Below are 17,237 nucleotides of genomic sequence, written 5' to 3'. Positions count from 1 at the left end.
TATTACTTCCCTTTTCCCAAATTAATGAGCCCTCTAATTGTCCTCATTTGCGTCTGAAACCCCGGCATTAAGATTTGTCTCTTTGCTCTCCTGATCCACCTCCGTAGCTTGGGGTCTGTGAGGATAATTACAGAGCAGACTTCTCCTTACATCAAGAGCTTCACTGTTCCTGATGCATGACTGTGTGACAAAAAACATGGGGACTCTCTATTGTTAGGAAATGGATGAGTCTTTAATTACACACAGTCTCTCCCTGTATTGACTGCTCAGCTCTGTGGCCTGTAGGAGAGGGAGGAAATCTTTCCTCCCAAGTGCCATGATGAGTTAGAATCATGTGGAGCTGTTTGCACCTTGGATGGCCTCCAGTATTAATGATTAAACTCAACTTAAAGTACTCTACAGAGGATGTGCATCAAGTTATAATGTAGTTATAATGTATGCGTGCAGTTTATATGTGGCACTTGATTCTGTCATAGTGTTTTTGTGCTCACTGTGAAGTCAATTATGCCTGAGTGACTACCTGGAAAGACAGAGCTACATTATATAATCATATAAACATATGCAAAGCCAATGCTTCCAAGAGACTGGATCAAATCCCTAGCATAGTTTTTAGTCAGCGTGCAGCAGGAGGGAGGGAACAAAACTAATGTGTGATTAGTTTACAGGTAAGGGCACGGCTCCGCCTTTAAACAGTGTTCTGCTGCGAAAACTCCCATTTTCCTCACATTTAGGACAAAATAACTCAGTTCCGGCAGCTAATATGTTTCTATATCAATACACCACAAAATGAGGGACTCGTAAAATAAATTATTATCATTGTTTTGCAGAAATATATGAGTTGTATGAATGTGATTTTTGTGCGGTGTAACAATGTCACAAACACATTGACAGTGAAACTGAGAAGGCAATATTTGAATGGAAGGCCTCTAAAAATAGTGCTGAGTTAATTATAGATTGCTTGGGGCTAGCTGTGGTTCCCCAGGGGTAATTGAAGGGGTTTTAAGGCATCCCCAGTGAAAAGAGGACTGGTTTAATTTCACTATTAGGTCTGCTTCATTTACTAGAAATTAGAACAATGACACAAAGTATTATTAGGGGAGCCACTGTCTCTCACTCTCTTACTCCCATGAGTAAGGAGAGAAACAAATCAGGAAAGCCCTGCCAAAATAAGAGTGTTTTGGTTTTTTGCTTTTTTTTTTTTTTTTGCTGCAAGCACACAGCATGATTGCCATTTACACTCCCCCCTACCCCCCCACCCCCATGGTGTGTACATGTAACAATTCAGGAGGTTATTAAGAGTTGAAACGCAGCCATGGAAGATGTGTTGACACAAGTAGTCACTGCTGTGGTTGGGTTTGAATGGAGAAAGGTAAAGATAAGCACACAAACAGTTAGGACAGTTGCCAACGTGATGTGGCAGCTGCCATAATTTTTACTGCTCTCTGGTTTCCAAGTAATAGCTACATTGTGAAACTATAGAGCTCAAATAGGTTGACAAATTTTTGTTGTACACAGCCAGAGATGGTGACTATGTCACAACATGTGTTGTACAGTCAAGCGTTTCTTTTACACCGACAACGTTACGACCAGCCCAGGTTCAGGTTCTGGGCGGTGTCTGGGTTGTATCCACTGATGCTGTACAGTAAATCTGCCTCTTGGAGCAGGGATGAAGGAAAATCCCCATGAAGGAATCCTGTGCAGGTTTCAGAGGGAAAACCCAATGAAGCTAATTAGTTTGCTGCTGGTGGTAACAGATTTGAAGAATTGAACAGGGAGCTGCATTTGAGGAACAGTTTGATTGCATGTTTGTAAAAAAGCTGGGATCCAGCTGCTGACATGCTTTTACAGTCATGAAGTTGTTGTTTTTTTTTTTGTTGTTGTTTTTTTTTTTTATGTGTGTGTGGCAGTTTGCAGTCATGGAGCATATTATTATTGTTTTGGGATTTTTTGTGATTTAACTGTACCTCATAGTTGTGCATATTTTCAAATGTAAGATTTACATGCTGGGAAAACAACTGCAATTCCTCAGTTGCGCTGTTGTTGCTTCTCAGTGCAGCCACAATAAAGCAAAGTAAATGTGTTTACTCCTTCTCCAATACCTTTCTGAAGGACTTACTTTGCAAAAATGAAATGCAAAATGAATGATGAGCTCGCAAAACAATATAAAGAAGCTCAAATTAATTTGACAGTTAAAATTCTGTGTACACATCCATGCATCAGTATAAACCATCATATAATATCAGATATTCTGATACAAGGGTCAGTGGGGCAATTTTGAAGGTTGGCCTGGTCCAACTTCGTGTTATACTTTTCTCATTTAATAAAATAGGCTACCTCTTTCACCAACTTTCCATTTATAAAGGGGAGGGGTCATTTTTACATGTATGACCCCCAAAGAGGTTTGCAGCAGCAGTGAAAGGCGCCATAACTCGCTGGTTGACAGGACCCCCCCCCCCCCCCCCCTCTCTCCTCCTCTTCGCCTCCCGGCTGCTCGGTGAGACTCATCAGTCTCTCTCTTGCAGCAGGTCAGAAAAAGTTGACCTTAAAAATGTTCCTCACACCTCCTCGGCCTGGGCTGCCACTCCCACCGCAGCTCCGCGCACCAGATGGGAAGTGTGGCTGCATTTTTAAAGCCTGCACGCAGGGTTACAGGCTGTTGCGCTGGCAGTGGGGCTGAAGGAATGAAATATTCATGCATCCCCCCCCCCTCCTCCCCCCGTCACCCCCCTTTACTCCTAAAAAAAAATGAATGGACATCCCGGGCCGGAGAGCGTGCCGATTTATTCAACTAAGACCAGGCCTCGTTAAACTGCTGGCGGCGAGGCAGGTCACGGTGATTTTCTCTACCAGTGACCGACCCACACGGTCACACACACGCACACACACACACACACACAGAGCGAGAGAGAGGGGGCTGAATGCTAAAAGTGTCCAAGTCGCCTTCACACCAGCATCCGAACAGGTCCGCTCTCCTGTAATTGATGACCTGATGAGTGTCAGAGAGGAAGCTGAGCCGTCACCCTGAGCAGCACCCTCAGCAGCATATGGGAGACGCGGGTGACACTTTCTGGATCTGAGGTGTGCAGCATGTGCTTGGTGCCAGGGGACGCCAGCTGATAGACACAGGGAGAACTTGCCTGTATATGAACAGGCTCTTAAATACTCCCTGAGCACATCACATCTTAGATCTCTTACAACAGCAGTAATAATGATGAGAATAATAATGTTAATGGTTGAGTGATTTCTAGTGAGGCCTGCATCCTGCTGAATGATCTGCACACTGCCCTCAGACATCTTATCAGTTAGCAGGGCCCTGCTGTAGACAGGTGTGTCTCAAGCCTTGTCTCCCACCTGTTACTTTTATTATTGTTCTGCAAATAAGATTGTCTACAATTTTACTGTCTGTTTGTAGAGAACAAACCTCAGCCCTTCCACATCCTTAAAGAGTTTGGCCCATTGCTCGTGAGAATGATGATCAAAATCACTTTCCATGGACCTGGAGCACTGGTGATGATGATGATGATGATGATGACACGGTACAGTTGGTGTGTTGAATGAAAGGGTAATGTGTGTAAAATGGATATTTGGGAACAGATGAGACTCTCTTTAAGCACAAGCTCGAATGTAGTTGACTTTTCTTATACATTTCCAAATATTTGTGGTTCACTTTTTTTTTTTTTTTTTTTGGGGGGGGGGTTTAAGACAACAGTTATGAATGTCCTTCATTAGATCTTCTTTTCACTTTTGAAACACACAGGACAGGCCACGCTCTTAAATGATTAATCCTCTGTGATCCCCTCTGTGTGGGGATAATAACAAGGCCTTGATTGAGTTACAATGAATAAAAGGAGAAAAAAAAGTGGAGCTTTGTCTAATTGTTCTTTGACAGGGTCAGAGGCTGTGCGATTGGTTGCTGCCTCCTGAGGCTGCGCTGCTGTCAGAGCTGTCTGAGGACCAGGAGTGACACCAAGGTGTCTGGGGGGAGGCTGCAGGGTATAAAGGCCTGGCGTAGTGCAACCCTTCCCAGTGCAGAGGGCCAGAGTTTCTCCTGCGTGGCCTTCCCTGTCGCCGTGCCATTACAGCGATGGCTGCTAAAGCAGAGCTCTCCGGCTGGCCACAGTACCCGGAGGACTTCAGCCTGGCTCACGTCAACTCCAAAAGTTGGATTGCTTCAAATTCCATCCGTGCGTTTTCGCGGAGGGACGCGCAGGGAGCTGCAGACTTCCCTCTGGAGAAGCTGGTGCCAACCAGCAAGCTGAGCGACTGCGTGTCCCCTGCAGGCATCTCAGACGGAGACTGCGAGAAGGCACCGGAGGGAGGCAAGACGAGCCACTTCGGCCCCCAGAGACACCGGCGCGTCGCGGCCAACGCCAGGGAGAGGCGGAGGATGCACGGCCTGAACAAAGCGTTTGACGAGCTGAGGAGCGTCATCCCCTCCCTGGAAAACGAGAAGAAGTTGTCCAAATATGACACCCTGCAAATGGCGCAGATTTACATCACCGAGCTGTCGGAGCTGCTGGCCGGGGTGGTCCAGTCGGAGTGCATGAGTCCTGGAGACAAGAGCTCCAGGAGGAGTCTGATCCACTCACTGCGGCCCGGAGCCGGAGCGCAGGAGCAGAGGGACCACCTCCTCAGACTGGGGCCAACAGCCGACCTGGGGGCCAACAAATCCGGAGCTTCGTGCCACAGCAGTGATGGGGAGTCTTCCCATCTCAGCGACATGGAGGACAGTCAAACCGGGAGACAGTAGAGGACATTGGACGGTCCATTGACTTCTAACTGAGAGGAAGGTGACCAGGGGAACCAAATATTACACCCTGTAGACGTGTTGCTCATATGTTAGGGGCATTCTCCTGTCAGTGATAGATTAGATGTTGCACTGCCAAATGAAAAGAAAATCAGAACAGCAAAAAACTTCCAAGACATCGTTTTTACTTCCTATGGTCACGATGAACTCCAGTTGGCCTTTTTATGCACTTTATACGCCCTGAGCATCACATATTTGTATAAATTAAAAACAATTATTTTGATATTTATGTTTAGCTATGGGGTATTTTATGAGGATTGTTTTGCTACAATAAAGATATACTGTAGTTAAGAAATGTTATTTTGGTATATTTCATGCTTTTTTGGAGTGCACATTGTTGTATACAGTGTAAATTAAATCTCATTATTACTCCCTTATGATGCAGACTGAAGCAATTATGTACAAAAAGCAATATCATGTCTTCCACCTTTCTATATTGCTGCAAAACACCTGCTTTAAATGCAACATCTATCTTACTTCAGAGGAAGAAAATAATCAAAGGAAACATGACAAACACAATCAAGGGGAAACAGGTCCCGGTGACGCAACACACCGACTGTCACAAGGAAACAATTCTTTTCAAAGACATTTCCGTAATTATACAGTTCAATAATCAGGTGTTCTTTCAGCTTATCAACTAATGGTAATGTCACATTAAATATACATAACAACACTCCAGTAGTGAAGCACAACACAAGCTGAATCCTCTTTTCCCAAAGAAGAAAATTAATACACAGATAAACATGAGCATCTGCAAGACAAACATCTGATGCCTAATGATCCCAGTGGAGGGCATTTCAATGAAATCAAAGAAACTAATTATGCCTGATAAAAATCTATCATGGTGAAAACTGCTGCTTCTACTCCGTCTGTTAACTAAGAGCCTACTGAGAAAATGTGGGGCTCTCTCCTCCAGAGGAAAGAGGTGGCTGGAACTTTGCCAGGTCCTTGGAAATGATTTCTGCCAGCCTGTGTTTAAAACTGCCAAGGGTCTCTGATGGGGTGACACGGGGAGAGGAGTGGACATCTTCCTCTATCTCTGCCATGTCATCTGCTGGCTGTGCCTGAGTATTCAACCCTGGCTGGATGGAATCAATCACAGCGGGCTGCTGCTGGTATCTGTGCCTGGGTAAGATGCGAGGAAGAGGTGGGGGAAGGTTTGAATAAGACTCAACTATCTTGATATCCGAATAGATGGACTCTGTATCGTCTGCCTCGGGTTTGAATCGATCTAGTCTGACCATGGGAGGAGTGGATCTCCTCAAGTTGTAATACATGTCATCCATGTCACTATCCAGGCTTAGGGCCTCCAGAGAATGACACCGTGCATCTTCATCCACATCGTCATCACCACCTTCCTTCCACACATTCTCCTTACTGTTAGAAAGGTAAGGGCTGACAGTATATGGTGGCTTCGCTGTGTAACTAATAGTGGAATAATGGCTTTCAGAATCATCATCTGCGTCCACAGAAACATCTGCAGGGTTGTTGAAAGCAGGAGCAGCAGGTTGGTTAGCTGGAGTTGCGGGTAAAACAGGAGACTGGTCAGATAATGATCTTGTGTTGTTCAGTGGCCCAGAAGACAGACTCTTCTCCACAGAGCACTGCTCTATTATAGTCTGGAAGATATGAGAGCCGTGCCTGCTCAGGAAGATGAACACTCCTTCTCCTGACTGACAGCGGCGGCCTGCTTCAATGCTGAACCCCCCCTATAATCACAGGCATTAATGCATAGCCTAGAGGAAAATATATTTTGAATAACAGAAAGCAAAAAAGGACATCCTTTACAGTTTTTTGGGGAAGTACCTTACCTCAGTCTGTCCAAACTTGCGCAGTAGTCTGTATGGCCAGCTATAAATTATTTCGCCAGTACTGCAGGTCATCAGATTCAAAGCTTCTTTATCTGGGGAAACCAGATACTCTCCGGCCAGCTTGCACCTCTTGGATGCTTCTGTGCTCTGGATGGTCACTTGGTACTGGTTCGGATAAAGAGTCTGTTCTGAATGTGAGAAGATATGAAAATATTTGCCACTTGAAAATCACAGCAAACTCAGGCCAGTGTGGCGTGACTTCACATGAAAGCATTAGATTATCTATGTGAGGTCTGAATAGCAATGCATCAAAGAAGAGAATGGTTGCACAGCAGATATATTCTCATGCAGGAAACTGCATGAGAATATATCTGCTGTGCTTTAAAGTTTTTTGTGTTCTACTAATCGCTGCATGTCACTTGGCTGCCTGGATTCTCCAGCAGAAGAGTAAGCCATTAACAGACAAAAATAAATACATTCGTACAACCCAGAGCTTGCTGATACTAATACTGATGGTTCATCACAATCATGTCTGATTGTTGGAGAGATTGTTCAAAATTTTGAACCATGTTTTCTATTTAAATTCTTTAGTATGCACTAGAGTCTAAATGAGCTATATTCTAAGAAAAAGAGAATTTAGGACAATAATGAATGACTCTCCAATGGTCTGCTAAAAATGTCAGACAATGCAACCTTGAGCCAAAAGAAAAATTCCAATATGTTCCTGCTTTCTTGATCCTCACTATGTTTTTGTTCCGTCCCTTAACAATGGCTGCATGGCATGGCCCAAGCAATGAACTTGTTGAGTATGGTGTAAAATGCAGTACAGTTTTTCTCGAATGCTTTGGATTCACTCATCAGAAAGCACATTCTCTTAATTCTCCATGCAGGTCCAAGAACAGTTCAGGCATTTTTCACATGACTAAACCGCCTGTGTAAAGGCCAGTAAAACAATTACAACCTGGTTCCCACGTGCTGAAAAATGAAGTCAGTCAACCACTTCAACAATGTCACTTCTGAATAAAACCTTCTCACCAGTGTTTTTTTTTTTCCCCTCCTGACACTTCAAGTGATTTGATATTTTAATAAACCTGGCTGGCTTCAGGTTAGGATGTAGAGTGAGCTCCTACAAAAATTGTAGAACTATATGTAGAGTAAAATATGTACAGACTGTGAATTATTGGCCACGAGAAAAAAAAAGTGAGAAAAAGTATGAGAAATGAAATGCAGAAATTAAAATCTTCATCTGCCTACTGGGTATTTCAGTATTATGTAAAGTCACATTGATTTTAATTTTAATTGCAGGTTTCACTGAAGCCATCAATTTCCTGCATTGTGTTGTAGAAATGGATGCATCATCCTGTACTACAGTACTATAATACTACACTGCGCACACCCACAGTGTTTTAACTGATACGTTCTACAGAGTGGAAACAGAGGACACACTGCATGTTTACAGAGGAGCAAGAAGGAATCATTACATAGTAAACTCTGTCACACACAATGCTACACTACAGTGACTGTAACAATAAATATATTCTATTTCAGCGTGCATTGATGTTTAGTGCATTTCAACTCCTCTGAGATTATGTTATTATACTGTCACTTCACAGCACTATTTGGAAAGATAGATGCCAGCCTGTGGTAGACAGAAGAGCTTCAGTTTGAGAACATCTATCTATTATCTACAATGCTTATCTGTCATAGTCACAGTGGAGCTGGAGCCAATCCCATCTGACATTGTTTTTTTTTTTTGTTTGTTTGTTTGTTTTTTAAAGAGATCTAATTCAGAAGTTAACAAAGTTGATTCACTTGTGTGTGTGACTTGGCTTTGCTTTTCACACATATTAGTTTAAAGGTAAAGTAAAAGTCATAGGTGGTTTGATGAGAACTGCTGGTGTGAGTGGGGAAATAATTTGTTCTGATAACTGCATTAACAATTGTGAGAATTATGATTTTGAGATATAAATTGCATCAACACAATTGTGAAAAGCTGTAATTTGTCAGCTTAGCCAGCTGGTACATTGTGCTGCTTCAAGGTGAGAATCGTTTTTGATTTCTTGTTGATTGATCAGATCTGTCTTACCATTTTTCCAAGATGAGTAAAGATCATTGTTCTCCATGGTAAAATAATTTCCTCTGTCCAAACTTCCTTTGTCTGATTCTCCAGTATCCTTCTGTAAACACAGTGGCATGGTAAATATTGCACAGAGTGGAAACCAACCTCTTATCAGTCTTTTATGACCTCAAAGTTGTAAGATGCAAGAAACAGCATAGCTTGTGCAAGCATGAGAATTAGAGAAGTGAAGGGACAGAAGTTAAAGATACTGTCTGTACTTCCTCATTGTGCTTTCTATCTCTGATTGTGGAAAAAGTTTATCTCCGCCTTTCCCAAATCATACCAGTGCCCCTAAGATAAAGGAAAAAAACAGGGGGTGGGGACTGACATGATTAAAAGGAGAGATGTGGGATACCTGGAAGGTCAGAAGACAGAGGGCACTGAGCCAGTCCTGGCTTGTTGTAGAGGCCAGGGTATAGGTGCATTGTATGGTGTTCAAGTAGAAGGCTGTACATCCTTGGGGGCAAGACTCCTTTGGAGCAGGCGTGACACTGAGCAAATCACTGAGCCGCACCACTTTCCTCTCTGGTGTTTTCTGCCGGGCGGCCTTCTTCTGATCAGTAATTGCATTGCTGTCAAGTACATTGTAGAGCTCCAACCGGCCAACTCCTGTGGAACTAGGCTTAAAGAGCACCATCCATATTTTCCTCCATGTTTTCTGTTGCGGATGGTGATGCAGGGATGAAAAAATGTCTGTTAGTGAGCTCATTGTCACACTTCATAACAGGTTTATGTCATTTAACAAGCAGAAATTTCCTTTCAGTTTTCTGGCCATTTTGTTCTGTGCACTGACACACTTAGTGAGACCACAATCTGTTTCTATTCTTAATAATTCTTAATAATTTTACATTTACATGGCCTACATCTTTTTTTTTAGCATTAACAGTCTTTTGTCTTATTGCTGATGCTATATTTTGTAAATGATATTCCAAAAATGGGAATTCAGCCAAATCGTTCGCATCTGAAGTTAAGATGTGCTAAATGTATAAATCTCTTTTCTGCACTAACTTTGCATACAGTGAATGTCAAGATTTTGAAAAATTTGACTAAACTGTTTTATCACCGGCTGCGACTTTGCTTCTTTTAACAGGTAGCAAAGTCTAAACAAGCTGTTCAGTTGCAATATAAAAATAACAATAATGGAAAAGAATCAACAATTTCTTCAGCAATATATTCAGTATGAACTTCAGATAGAACTTACTTTTCCAAACTTGGCTCCCTGAAGGTACAGCTTTCCTTCTCTGAAGATGACATCCATGCTTGCAAGCTTTGTCGGTATATCTTTGAATGCAGTACAACAGTTCTATCTCTGGAGTTAAAGGAAGTTAAAGATAGGTCTCCTATGCCACAAAAATTATTGTTTCCTTTACATCACGAGGAGCTTTCACTCTGTCCCTGGCCTGCATACATCTCTCTGTGCTTATTCTAAATGTTTCTGATGTGCAGTGTAACTGCTGCAAAAGAAAGAATACACAAGTTGTGGTTTGCTGTCATCTTAAGTCATACTTCCCTTTATCATTATAAAGCCATATTTAGCAACTTCCTCACCAGACTAAAGTGCCACCACACCTTTTTGTTTTTCAAGATAATAAGAGAAAGGATCCACAATAACTAATAGTTTTATTTACAATCATAAGTATCAGAGTATCAAAAAATGTATATTACAAAGGTAACACATACAGAACAGGTATGAGATGAACAGAGAAAAAAGTCCTGTCCCATTGCAACCCATGATAAAAATAGACTCAGTGACTTGATATGAGTGTGCAATTTTTTCATACATTTTTCTCAGCCCCATTTGTAGTTGACTCATCTTTCTTATTAGTAAAACCTCTTAGAAGTCCATCGAGCTATGAGCCAGGTAGTCTTTCCGCCCGATGTTGGTGACCTGCTTGGTCTGCATGGCCTCCAGTTTGGGACAGTCTGTAATACGATGGCCCAGGCCACCACAGAATGTACAGCCCCTCTCTCCTGTGAGAACAAACATCAGGTATGTCAGGGAAAAACCGTTTCTGTAAACTTGAGATGATCAAATCAGATAAACAGAGAAACATTTGAGAGTCCTTAAGTATAGCCTGTTAGTGAGCAGGAGGTGGATTCGGATACAAGAGATGACAACCAGACTCGGTGTGAAATACTCACCTCCTATATCCAGCATGGTCTCGTCTCCTGTCTGGAGCACCTGGAGGACAGGTGGGACCTTCTGCTTGGCTTCAACCAGCAGGGCTTTGAGGTCCATTAGTACTGACTCATCTATGGGGGAAGGGAAGACATACTTGCTGTTTCCTTGTAATGTAATCAACTAAATTCACTGTAAGTCAATGAAATTCATCTGAAAGTCACTCCTCCACTCTGATGTATTTTCTCACCACAGCCTTTGTTGATGAACGTAGTGGCAATCCCAGTTTTGCCGGATCGTCCAGTTCTTCCAATTCTGTGGACTGAAGACAGAAGATTTCAGCAACCAATAACTGATATTGTACCGGTTTTAAGGAGATTAGATTAGAAATATATCTACTTACCATAGTTTTCTATTTCCTCAGGCATGTCATAGTTCACGACATGTTGAATAGCTGGGAAATCCAAACCTTTAGAGGCAACATCTGTGGCAACCAGGACATCCTTTTTCCCTTCTTTAAACGCCTCTATGGCTTTTGTTCTTTCCTCTTGATCTGAAAATAAACCACCAATTATCACATTTACGAAACTGTATTTTATAAGAGTATAACAGGTAGGAAATGAACAGAAAGTGCTAACCATGCTTTCTATCTTTGGCAATTTTAAACACATCACAACGTAGAATTGTCATATCTGCTTGCAGCATGGCATCTGGTGGTCATGGTTAGCAACTACATCAAAGCCAAAGAGTCTAAACTGAAGATGATGCTGGGTCAGACTGGGTCAGAATCTCTGTATACAATAACCCTCTGCATATATACTATTTACACATGCAGATGATTATTATGTTGTTCATAAATAATTGCTATAATAAACTTCTACATACCTTTTCCTCCATGTATGGCCACCGCCTCCACTCCTTTTAGCAGCAGGTATTCATGGATGGCATCCACATCAGCCTTCTTCTCAGCAAAAATCAGCACCTGACATATGAAGACAGAATACTTTTATACTTTCATCCTGTTTGAATTATATGTTGTAGGTATTTGACAGTGTCATAATCTGCTGAAGTACTTACAGGGGGGGGTGTTTTCTGCAGGCACTCTAGCAGATACACCATCTTGGCCTCCTCTTTGACATATTCCACTTCCTGCACACATAAAAATTGAGGTCCAGTTCACAGTGATGATTTTTTTCCCTAACTAAATGCAATGAATCCCCCTGACTCAGACAGTAGAAAGTTGTTGCAGGTGAAGATGGACAAACCTGGATGACGTCCAAACTGGCAGCACCAGCCCTGCCCACATTAATAGTGATTGGTTTGACCAGTGCACTCTTCGCAAAGTTCTGGATCTTCTTCGGCATAGTGGCGCTGAAAAGCAGGGTCTGTCTTTGTCCCTGTATGAAGAAATAACGTAATATAAGACTCTTGTCGAAATTAAAATGTAATGACACATCTCTCAGACTTTGCTTTTCATGGTAAGACGCTGGTTTAGTAAAGTTTTACACATATCCTAAATCAATAAAAATGGTTGCTGTCAGCAGGAAGGGTCTCACCTTGAAATAGGAGAAGATGGTCCTGATGTCTTCCTCAAAGCCCATGTCAATCATCCTATCAGCCTCATCCAGAGCAAGGTAGCGGCAGATATCCAGACTCACCATCTTCTTCTGCAGCAAGTCCATCAGTCTACCAGGGGTGGCGACCATCATGTGGACACCACTATGACGAGGAGGACACACAGATTCAGTGGGACAATCGGCCCAGAACATTATTTACTGAGTTTTTTAAAATCCAGTAAAGCAATACAGTACTGAGGTGGTCATGCTAAACGTTTTGTGCCGTGCAGCTTATTGAGACAGTAACTTTTAATCTTTTGCCCAATAAACAAATGAAGCTGAATTATGTGTGTTTTTGTTTGACATTTAAACCATATATTCTGGATAAATAATGTGTTTTCTCACAAACTTCCTATCTTACTTACTGTTTTACTACCTCCATCTGCTCCTTGACAGACATCCCTCCAATGCAGAGGGCAGAGCGGAGCTGAGGAGCTCCCTCCTCCTCCAGCAGTTTGCAGTAATACTCAATGATGCCGTGGGTCTGTCTCGCCAACTCTCGCTGAAGTAATACAAAGATATTAAAATCCTATTGGCTCAGTAGCAGAATACGTACACTTGCTCACGGGAAACATCATCCTTCTAGAGCATAAACAGCAAGAAGAATTTATAATTATCTGGGCCTTTGAAATTAATTTGCGATTTTAACTTGCAGTTAAATGGGGATTGCAATCTGAAATTCCAAGAGTTTTGTCTCCACAATATGCTGCTGTAAACTCAATTTAAGCCATTCACTAAAGCTGAAGTTTTAAAAAAAAAGATGTATGTCAAACTGCAATTTAGGATATAACAGATTTTTCTTGCATGTCTTACTGAAGGACAGATGATCAGTCCATATGGTCCCTCTCTCTTAAAGAATGGCAGCCTTTTTTCCTGTTCCAGTGCAAACATGATGATGGGCAAGGTGAAAACCAGCGTCTTTCCTGATCCAGTAAACGCAATGCCAATCATGTCACGACCTGACAGACTACAGAGAAACAGATCAGTTCACGAACTGTGACATACAGCTGCTAATTTTACAGAGTATGCCTTCAACTTACACTGTGGGGATTCCTTGGATTTGAATTGGAGTGGGGTGCACAATACCCTTCTTTTTCAAGCCTTTCAGAATTGCTGCAAACATAATAAACAGATATTTGTTGTCATCCTTAAAATTCTGATAAAAAAGAGTGTTTTCCCATTTGTGAAAGAAAGGAGTGTGCTTTAACCTGGTGGAAACTTCATCTCCCTGAAACTTTTGATTGGAGGTGGTATACCGTCCCCATCAACCAGGATATGAAACTTTTTCCTGACGCGCTCATGTCTGGTGTCTGGCATATTCAGAATGTAGCGTGGTGCATTCCAGCTTGGAAGAATATCGAGATTAATTGAAAAGTTACAAAAAACAAATAAACACACTGTGCACAATATTTTCTTACAAAATTAACTTTTGAAGAACTCACCTTGTTTTTATTGGGTCATCATATATAATACCTTTGGCCATTTCTTTCACAGACATCAGAGCTAACAGGGGAGAAATGAAAGTCAAGTTAAAAACATTTGGAATGAACACAATGTTTTGTTTTTTTTAAAGTCAGTTAGATAATAATTCAATTTGGCTTGACATTCATTTCCATTTTACCTCTGCCCTCTGCCACACTCTCTAGAATTTTCTCCTCCTCTTTCAGCTGCTTCTCCTTAGCTGACTCCTTTCGAGCTGGAGGCACAAAAACATACCACAGAACCAATATTGTCAGGGAAAGAATTTAAAAAGGCAGTTCTTAAAATTCAAGTTGTGCCATGTTTGGACAAAATACCTTCTGCTTTTTCCTTGAGATGCTGATGCTGATCAAGGAGACTGATATTGGAGCGTGGACCAAGACCCTCATCCTCATCCCTCTGTTCGCCCCCGCTGTCTTTCTGCTCCTCATCCACTGCCTTCCCTCGCAGACGCAACATCTTTTGTAGCTGTGATATAAATATCTTATAAATTACCCTTAATTTATGATGAATGATGACTTATGGAATAAAGATATATTTATAGTGATTGATTGATTAATGAATCATTTCATAGGTTATCAATGGCCTTTGTACCATATCAGATGATTGGAGGAGATGCACCACACTATATCCTGAATATGCCCGTAACTACTTATTCATCTCAAACGTATTCTACAGGGTAGTGCACAAAAACTTACCATCTGTTGTTTTCTTATTTTGACCGGGACATAAGGAACGTAATCATCATCCTCTGATCCTTCTGACCCGGACCGTTCATCCTCCTCGAAGGATCTCTGCACAAACACATTATCACCATCAGTCCGGTTACTTTCTGTGTGTTGCAAGTTCTTTGAAGAAAGGCCATGAAGACGATCATTTAATAACTTAAAAAGAGATACAGTAAAAATTATTAGATGGGATTATATCCACTACTTTGTGCACCCGTCTAGCTGTAACTTGCTAACTTTGGCTGGCTGTAATTTTGAGCCATTTATTAACGTTTTAATAAAAGTTGTAGTTAGTTAAGTTTCAATAAAAGGCCTGGCAAGGGATACAATGCATCTCTTCACTGTAAGTATCAGCCTCTTAATTCCCTCGTTTTTAGACTGCTGATTGCCAACACTGGGCTTTTCTGCACCCACACAAACTGTCACTTTTATTTAACTGGACCTGTTTACTACACAGTAGTTGTACGATTAAAACTAACCTCATGCTCATAAATAAGTTACTCGGTGTAAACTGAGTTACACCATGTTGATGTTCAACAAGCATTCTTTAGTCGCTTGTATCGAATGGGCACAATAGAAAAGAAGAGCCCACTCAATCCATTTTAAGGCTTGGTGGATAATTTGCGTATACTAATAGCTAATGGTAATATAAACAAAGTTTGTAGTATTTTTTTTTCCTGGGTTTCTTTTTATAAGCGTTATCTTTATCGTATTTCACGGTGCGTGTTGTGGCTAGCTCATCGTTATTAATAGCTTTTCTATTCAAATCGACTCTATTTGAAACCCCATTACAAAAGGTTTTAATTAAAATGTAAAAGAATGCCCTGTGTTTTGGGTTAACTGAGCCAAATGTGTGTCTTATATTAACGCTACATTACTAGCAAGCTAACTTTAGCTAACGTTAGCTACCGGAGCACTTTCGTAACGTAAATGACAACATAACGTGAACTTACCTTTTTTGATGTATTTTCGGTATCCATTTTAATTTACGCTGTCACGGTCTCTGCAGACTTTAGGAACAAAACTCCAAAGAAATTCAGCCGGTTTAATAAATTAACTTAATCCATGTGTTTACACAGCACAGGAAGCTGTGGGGATGTACGGCAGCCCGCAAGGGTCAAACCTTATCGAGACGCCGCGTCCGGCTGACACTTGGTCTGGTGCTGGAGGAGCAGTGATGGAAACCAAACCAAAAATAAAACTTGGAAAGCAAACACCACACTTTATTTTATTTTGTATTTTTTGTCAAAATTGTATTGGTTTTTAATCTTTCTGAATGAAAGATTTTTCACAGTATCAAAAGTGAATAAAAAAAAAAAAAACAAGCCAACATACACTTGGCTATTATTGGTATAATATAAATCTACATTCGAAACATTAAGATACTCTCCTCTAGTTGAATATAACCTGAAAAGCATCAGAGATGTTATTTGAAAACAAAATCTCAGCACAGATTCAGGAAAGAAATCAGCCATCTCAATGAAAGCCATCAGCTAAAATATGGTTACTGGAGTAAATCCCGAGGCCTGGACTTCAGATGGGCTGGCTGGGGTGGAGGGTGCCACCAAGGTCACAGTAGGGGGGGGGGTAAAAAAAAAAAAAAAAAAAAAGTAAATATAGTATGGCTGAAAATATATCTCATACACACAACTGCCAGAAGCACGTGACAAAGGCTCAAAAGGGCCCAAAATAATCACCCAATATGTACAAACACTGAAACGAACCGAGTCAAACAACATGTGATGGTTTCAACATTAAAATGAATACTGCACACAGCTGTTCCTGTTTCTGCTGGGTTTACAGGCGTTAAAATAACAGCTTAAAAGTGAGAAAACTATGGTAAAGGATGGCAGCTTGTATACTGGATATCACTACAAAAGAAATGATTATTCAAGAGGAATTGGCATTATAGCAAAAAACACTGGACTTTGGACAGCATTTAGTCTTACATGCCATGCATTGGTGCCTAATTGGATTTGTTTTTAAAGATGTACTTCAAGAGCCATGTGTCATACACAGCATATATTAGTGTTGTTGGTGTACTGAAAACTGTCAAACATTCATGTGGTTTTTTTTTTTGAACATTTAACACAAAAAAACAACGCAGCAGGTAGGTCATCAAGTGTTTGTCGGCAAATTTTTCTATCACCAATTCTTCAATAATTTGATCATCAGAGTTCAAATGAAAAAACATGTTCCATTTGAAAACTATCAAAAACCATCAAATGCACTGCAGTTTCCTTGTGAGTAAAATGCAATGGCTGCTACCGTTGCTCCCTGCAGAAGAGAAGTGTTTTCCCTAAAATGAGGTGTTGTCTTGTGCTCTTTTTTTGTCAGTTGTACAGTATAAGGCAAATGATCTCTAGTGTCTACAGAAACCGGTGTGGCAGAACATAATGGATGATGAGCACCAAATTGAACGGATTGGAATTCAGACGTTTAACAACGTTAAAATGTTTCAGATTTGTGATAAAAACATTTATTTCATGTAAGGTAATTGTTTACATACTACATACGTAAGCACATGGATGCAGTGGATTCAGACTTTTTCCATTTTT

The 17,237-nt window shown here is 41.2% G+C and overlaps 3 protein-coding genes across 3 annotated transcripts; 1 reads left to right on the top strand and 2 right to left on the bottom strand.

The window, feature by feature from the left end:
- Positions 1–4,084: 4,084 nt before the first annotated feature.
- On the top strand, positions 4,085–4,750 carry atoh1b (atonal bHLH transcription factor 1b). The gene has a single exon (XM_029513312.1). It carries the CDS (start codon positions 4,085–4,087, stop codon positions 4,748–4,750), a length of 666 nt encoding a protein of 221 aa, XP_029369172.1.
- Positions 4,751–4,967: 217 nt separating this feature from the next.
- On the bottom strand, positions 4,968–9,257 carry dok3 (docking protein 3; the record flags this gene model as incomplete). Its single annotated transcript, XM_029513311.1, has 4 exons — positions 4,968–6,516; positions 6,619–6,806; positions 8,705–8,795; positions 9,093–9,257. Coding segments are annotated over 4 exons (1,269 nt in total), but the record flags the coding sequence as incomplete, so codon positions are not given.
- Positions 9,258–10,340: 1,083 nt separating this feature from the next.
- ddx41 (DEAD (Asp-Glu-Ala-Asp) box polypeptide 41) lies at positions 10,341–15,790 on the bottom strand. Its single transcript, XM_029512739.1, has 17 exons — positions 15,633–15,790; positions 14,650–14,745; positions 14,269–14,419; positions 14,094–14,168; positions 13,915–13,975; positions 13,681–13,817; positions 13,513–13,585; positions 13,286–13,439; positions 12,838–12,974; positions 12,413–12,575; positions 12,122–12,253; positions 11,934–12,005; positions 11,742–11,838; positions 11,260–11,409; positions 11,107–11,178; positions 10,880–10,990; positions 10,341–10,708 (listed from the first exon to the last, which is right to left on the bottom strand). The coding sequence occupies exons 1-17, from the start codon at positions 15,657–15,659 to the stop codon at positions 10,572–10,574; spliced, it is 1,845 nt and encodes a 614-aa protein (XP_029368599.1). The 5' UTR covers positions 15,660–15,790; the 3' UTR covers positions 10,341–10,571.
- Between the last annotated feature and the right edge of the window lie 1,447 nt (positions 15,791–17,237).

The sequence above is a fragment of the Echeneis naucrates genome, chromosome 10, assembly GCF_900963305.1.
Source record: "Echeneis naucrates chromosome 10, fEcheNa1.1, whole genome shotgun sequence".
Classification (NCBI taxonomy): domain Eukaryota; kingdom Metazoa; phylum Chordata; class Actinopteri; order Carangiformes; family Echeneidae; genus Echeneis; species Echeneis naucrates.
This window is presented reverse-complemented; position numbering and strand designations above follow the sequence as displayed.

Coding starts and splice junctions, on each gene's coding strand:
- atoh1b (XM_029513312.1), top strand. CDS start 4,085: ATGGCTGCTAAAGCAGAGCTCTCCGGCTGGCCACAGTACCCGGAGGAC.
- ddx41 (XM_029512739.1), bottom strand. CDS start 15,659: ATGGATACCGAAAATACATCAAAAAAG. Junction 13,586..13,680: donor GGAGATGAAGTTTCCACCAG/GTTAAAGCACAC, acceptor TTATGTTTGCAG/CAATTCTGAAAGGCTTGAAA. Junction 10,709..10,879: donor GACCATGCTGGATATAGGAG/GTGAGTATTTCA, acceptor TTGTTCTCACAG/GAGAGAGGGGCTGTACATTC.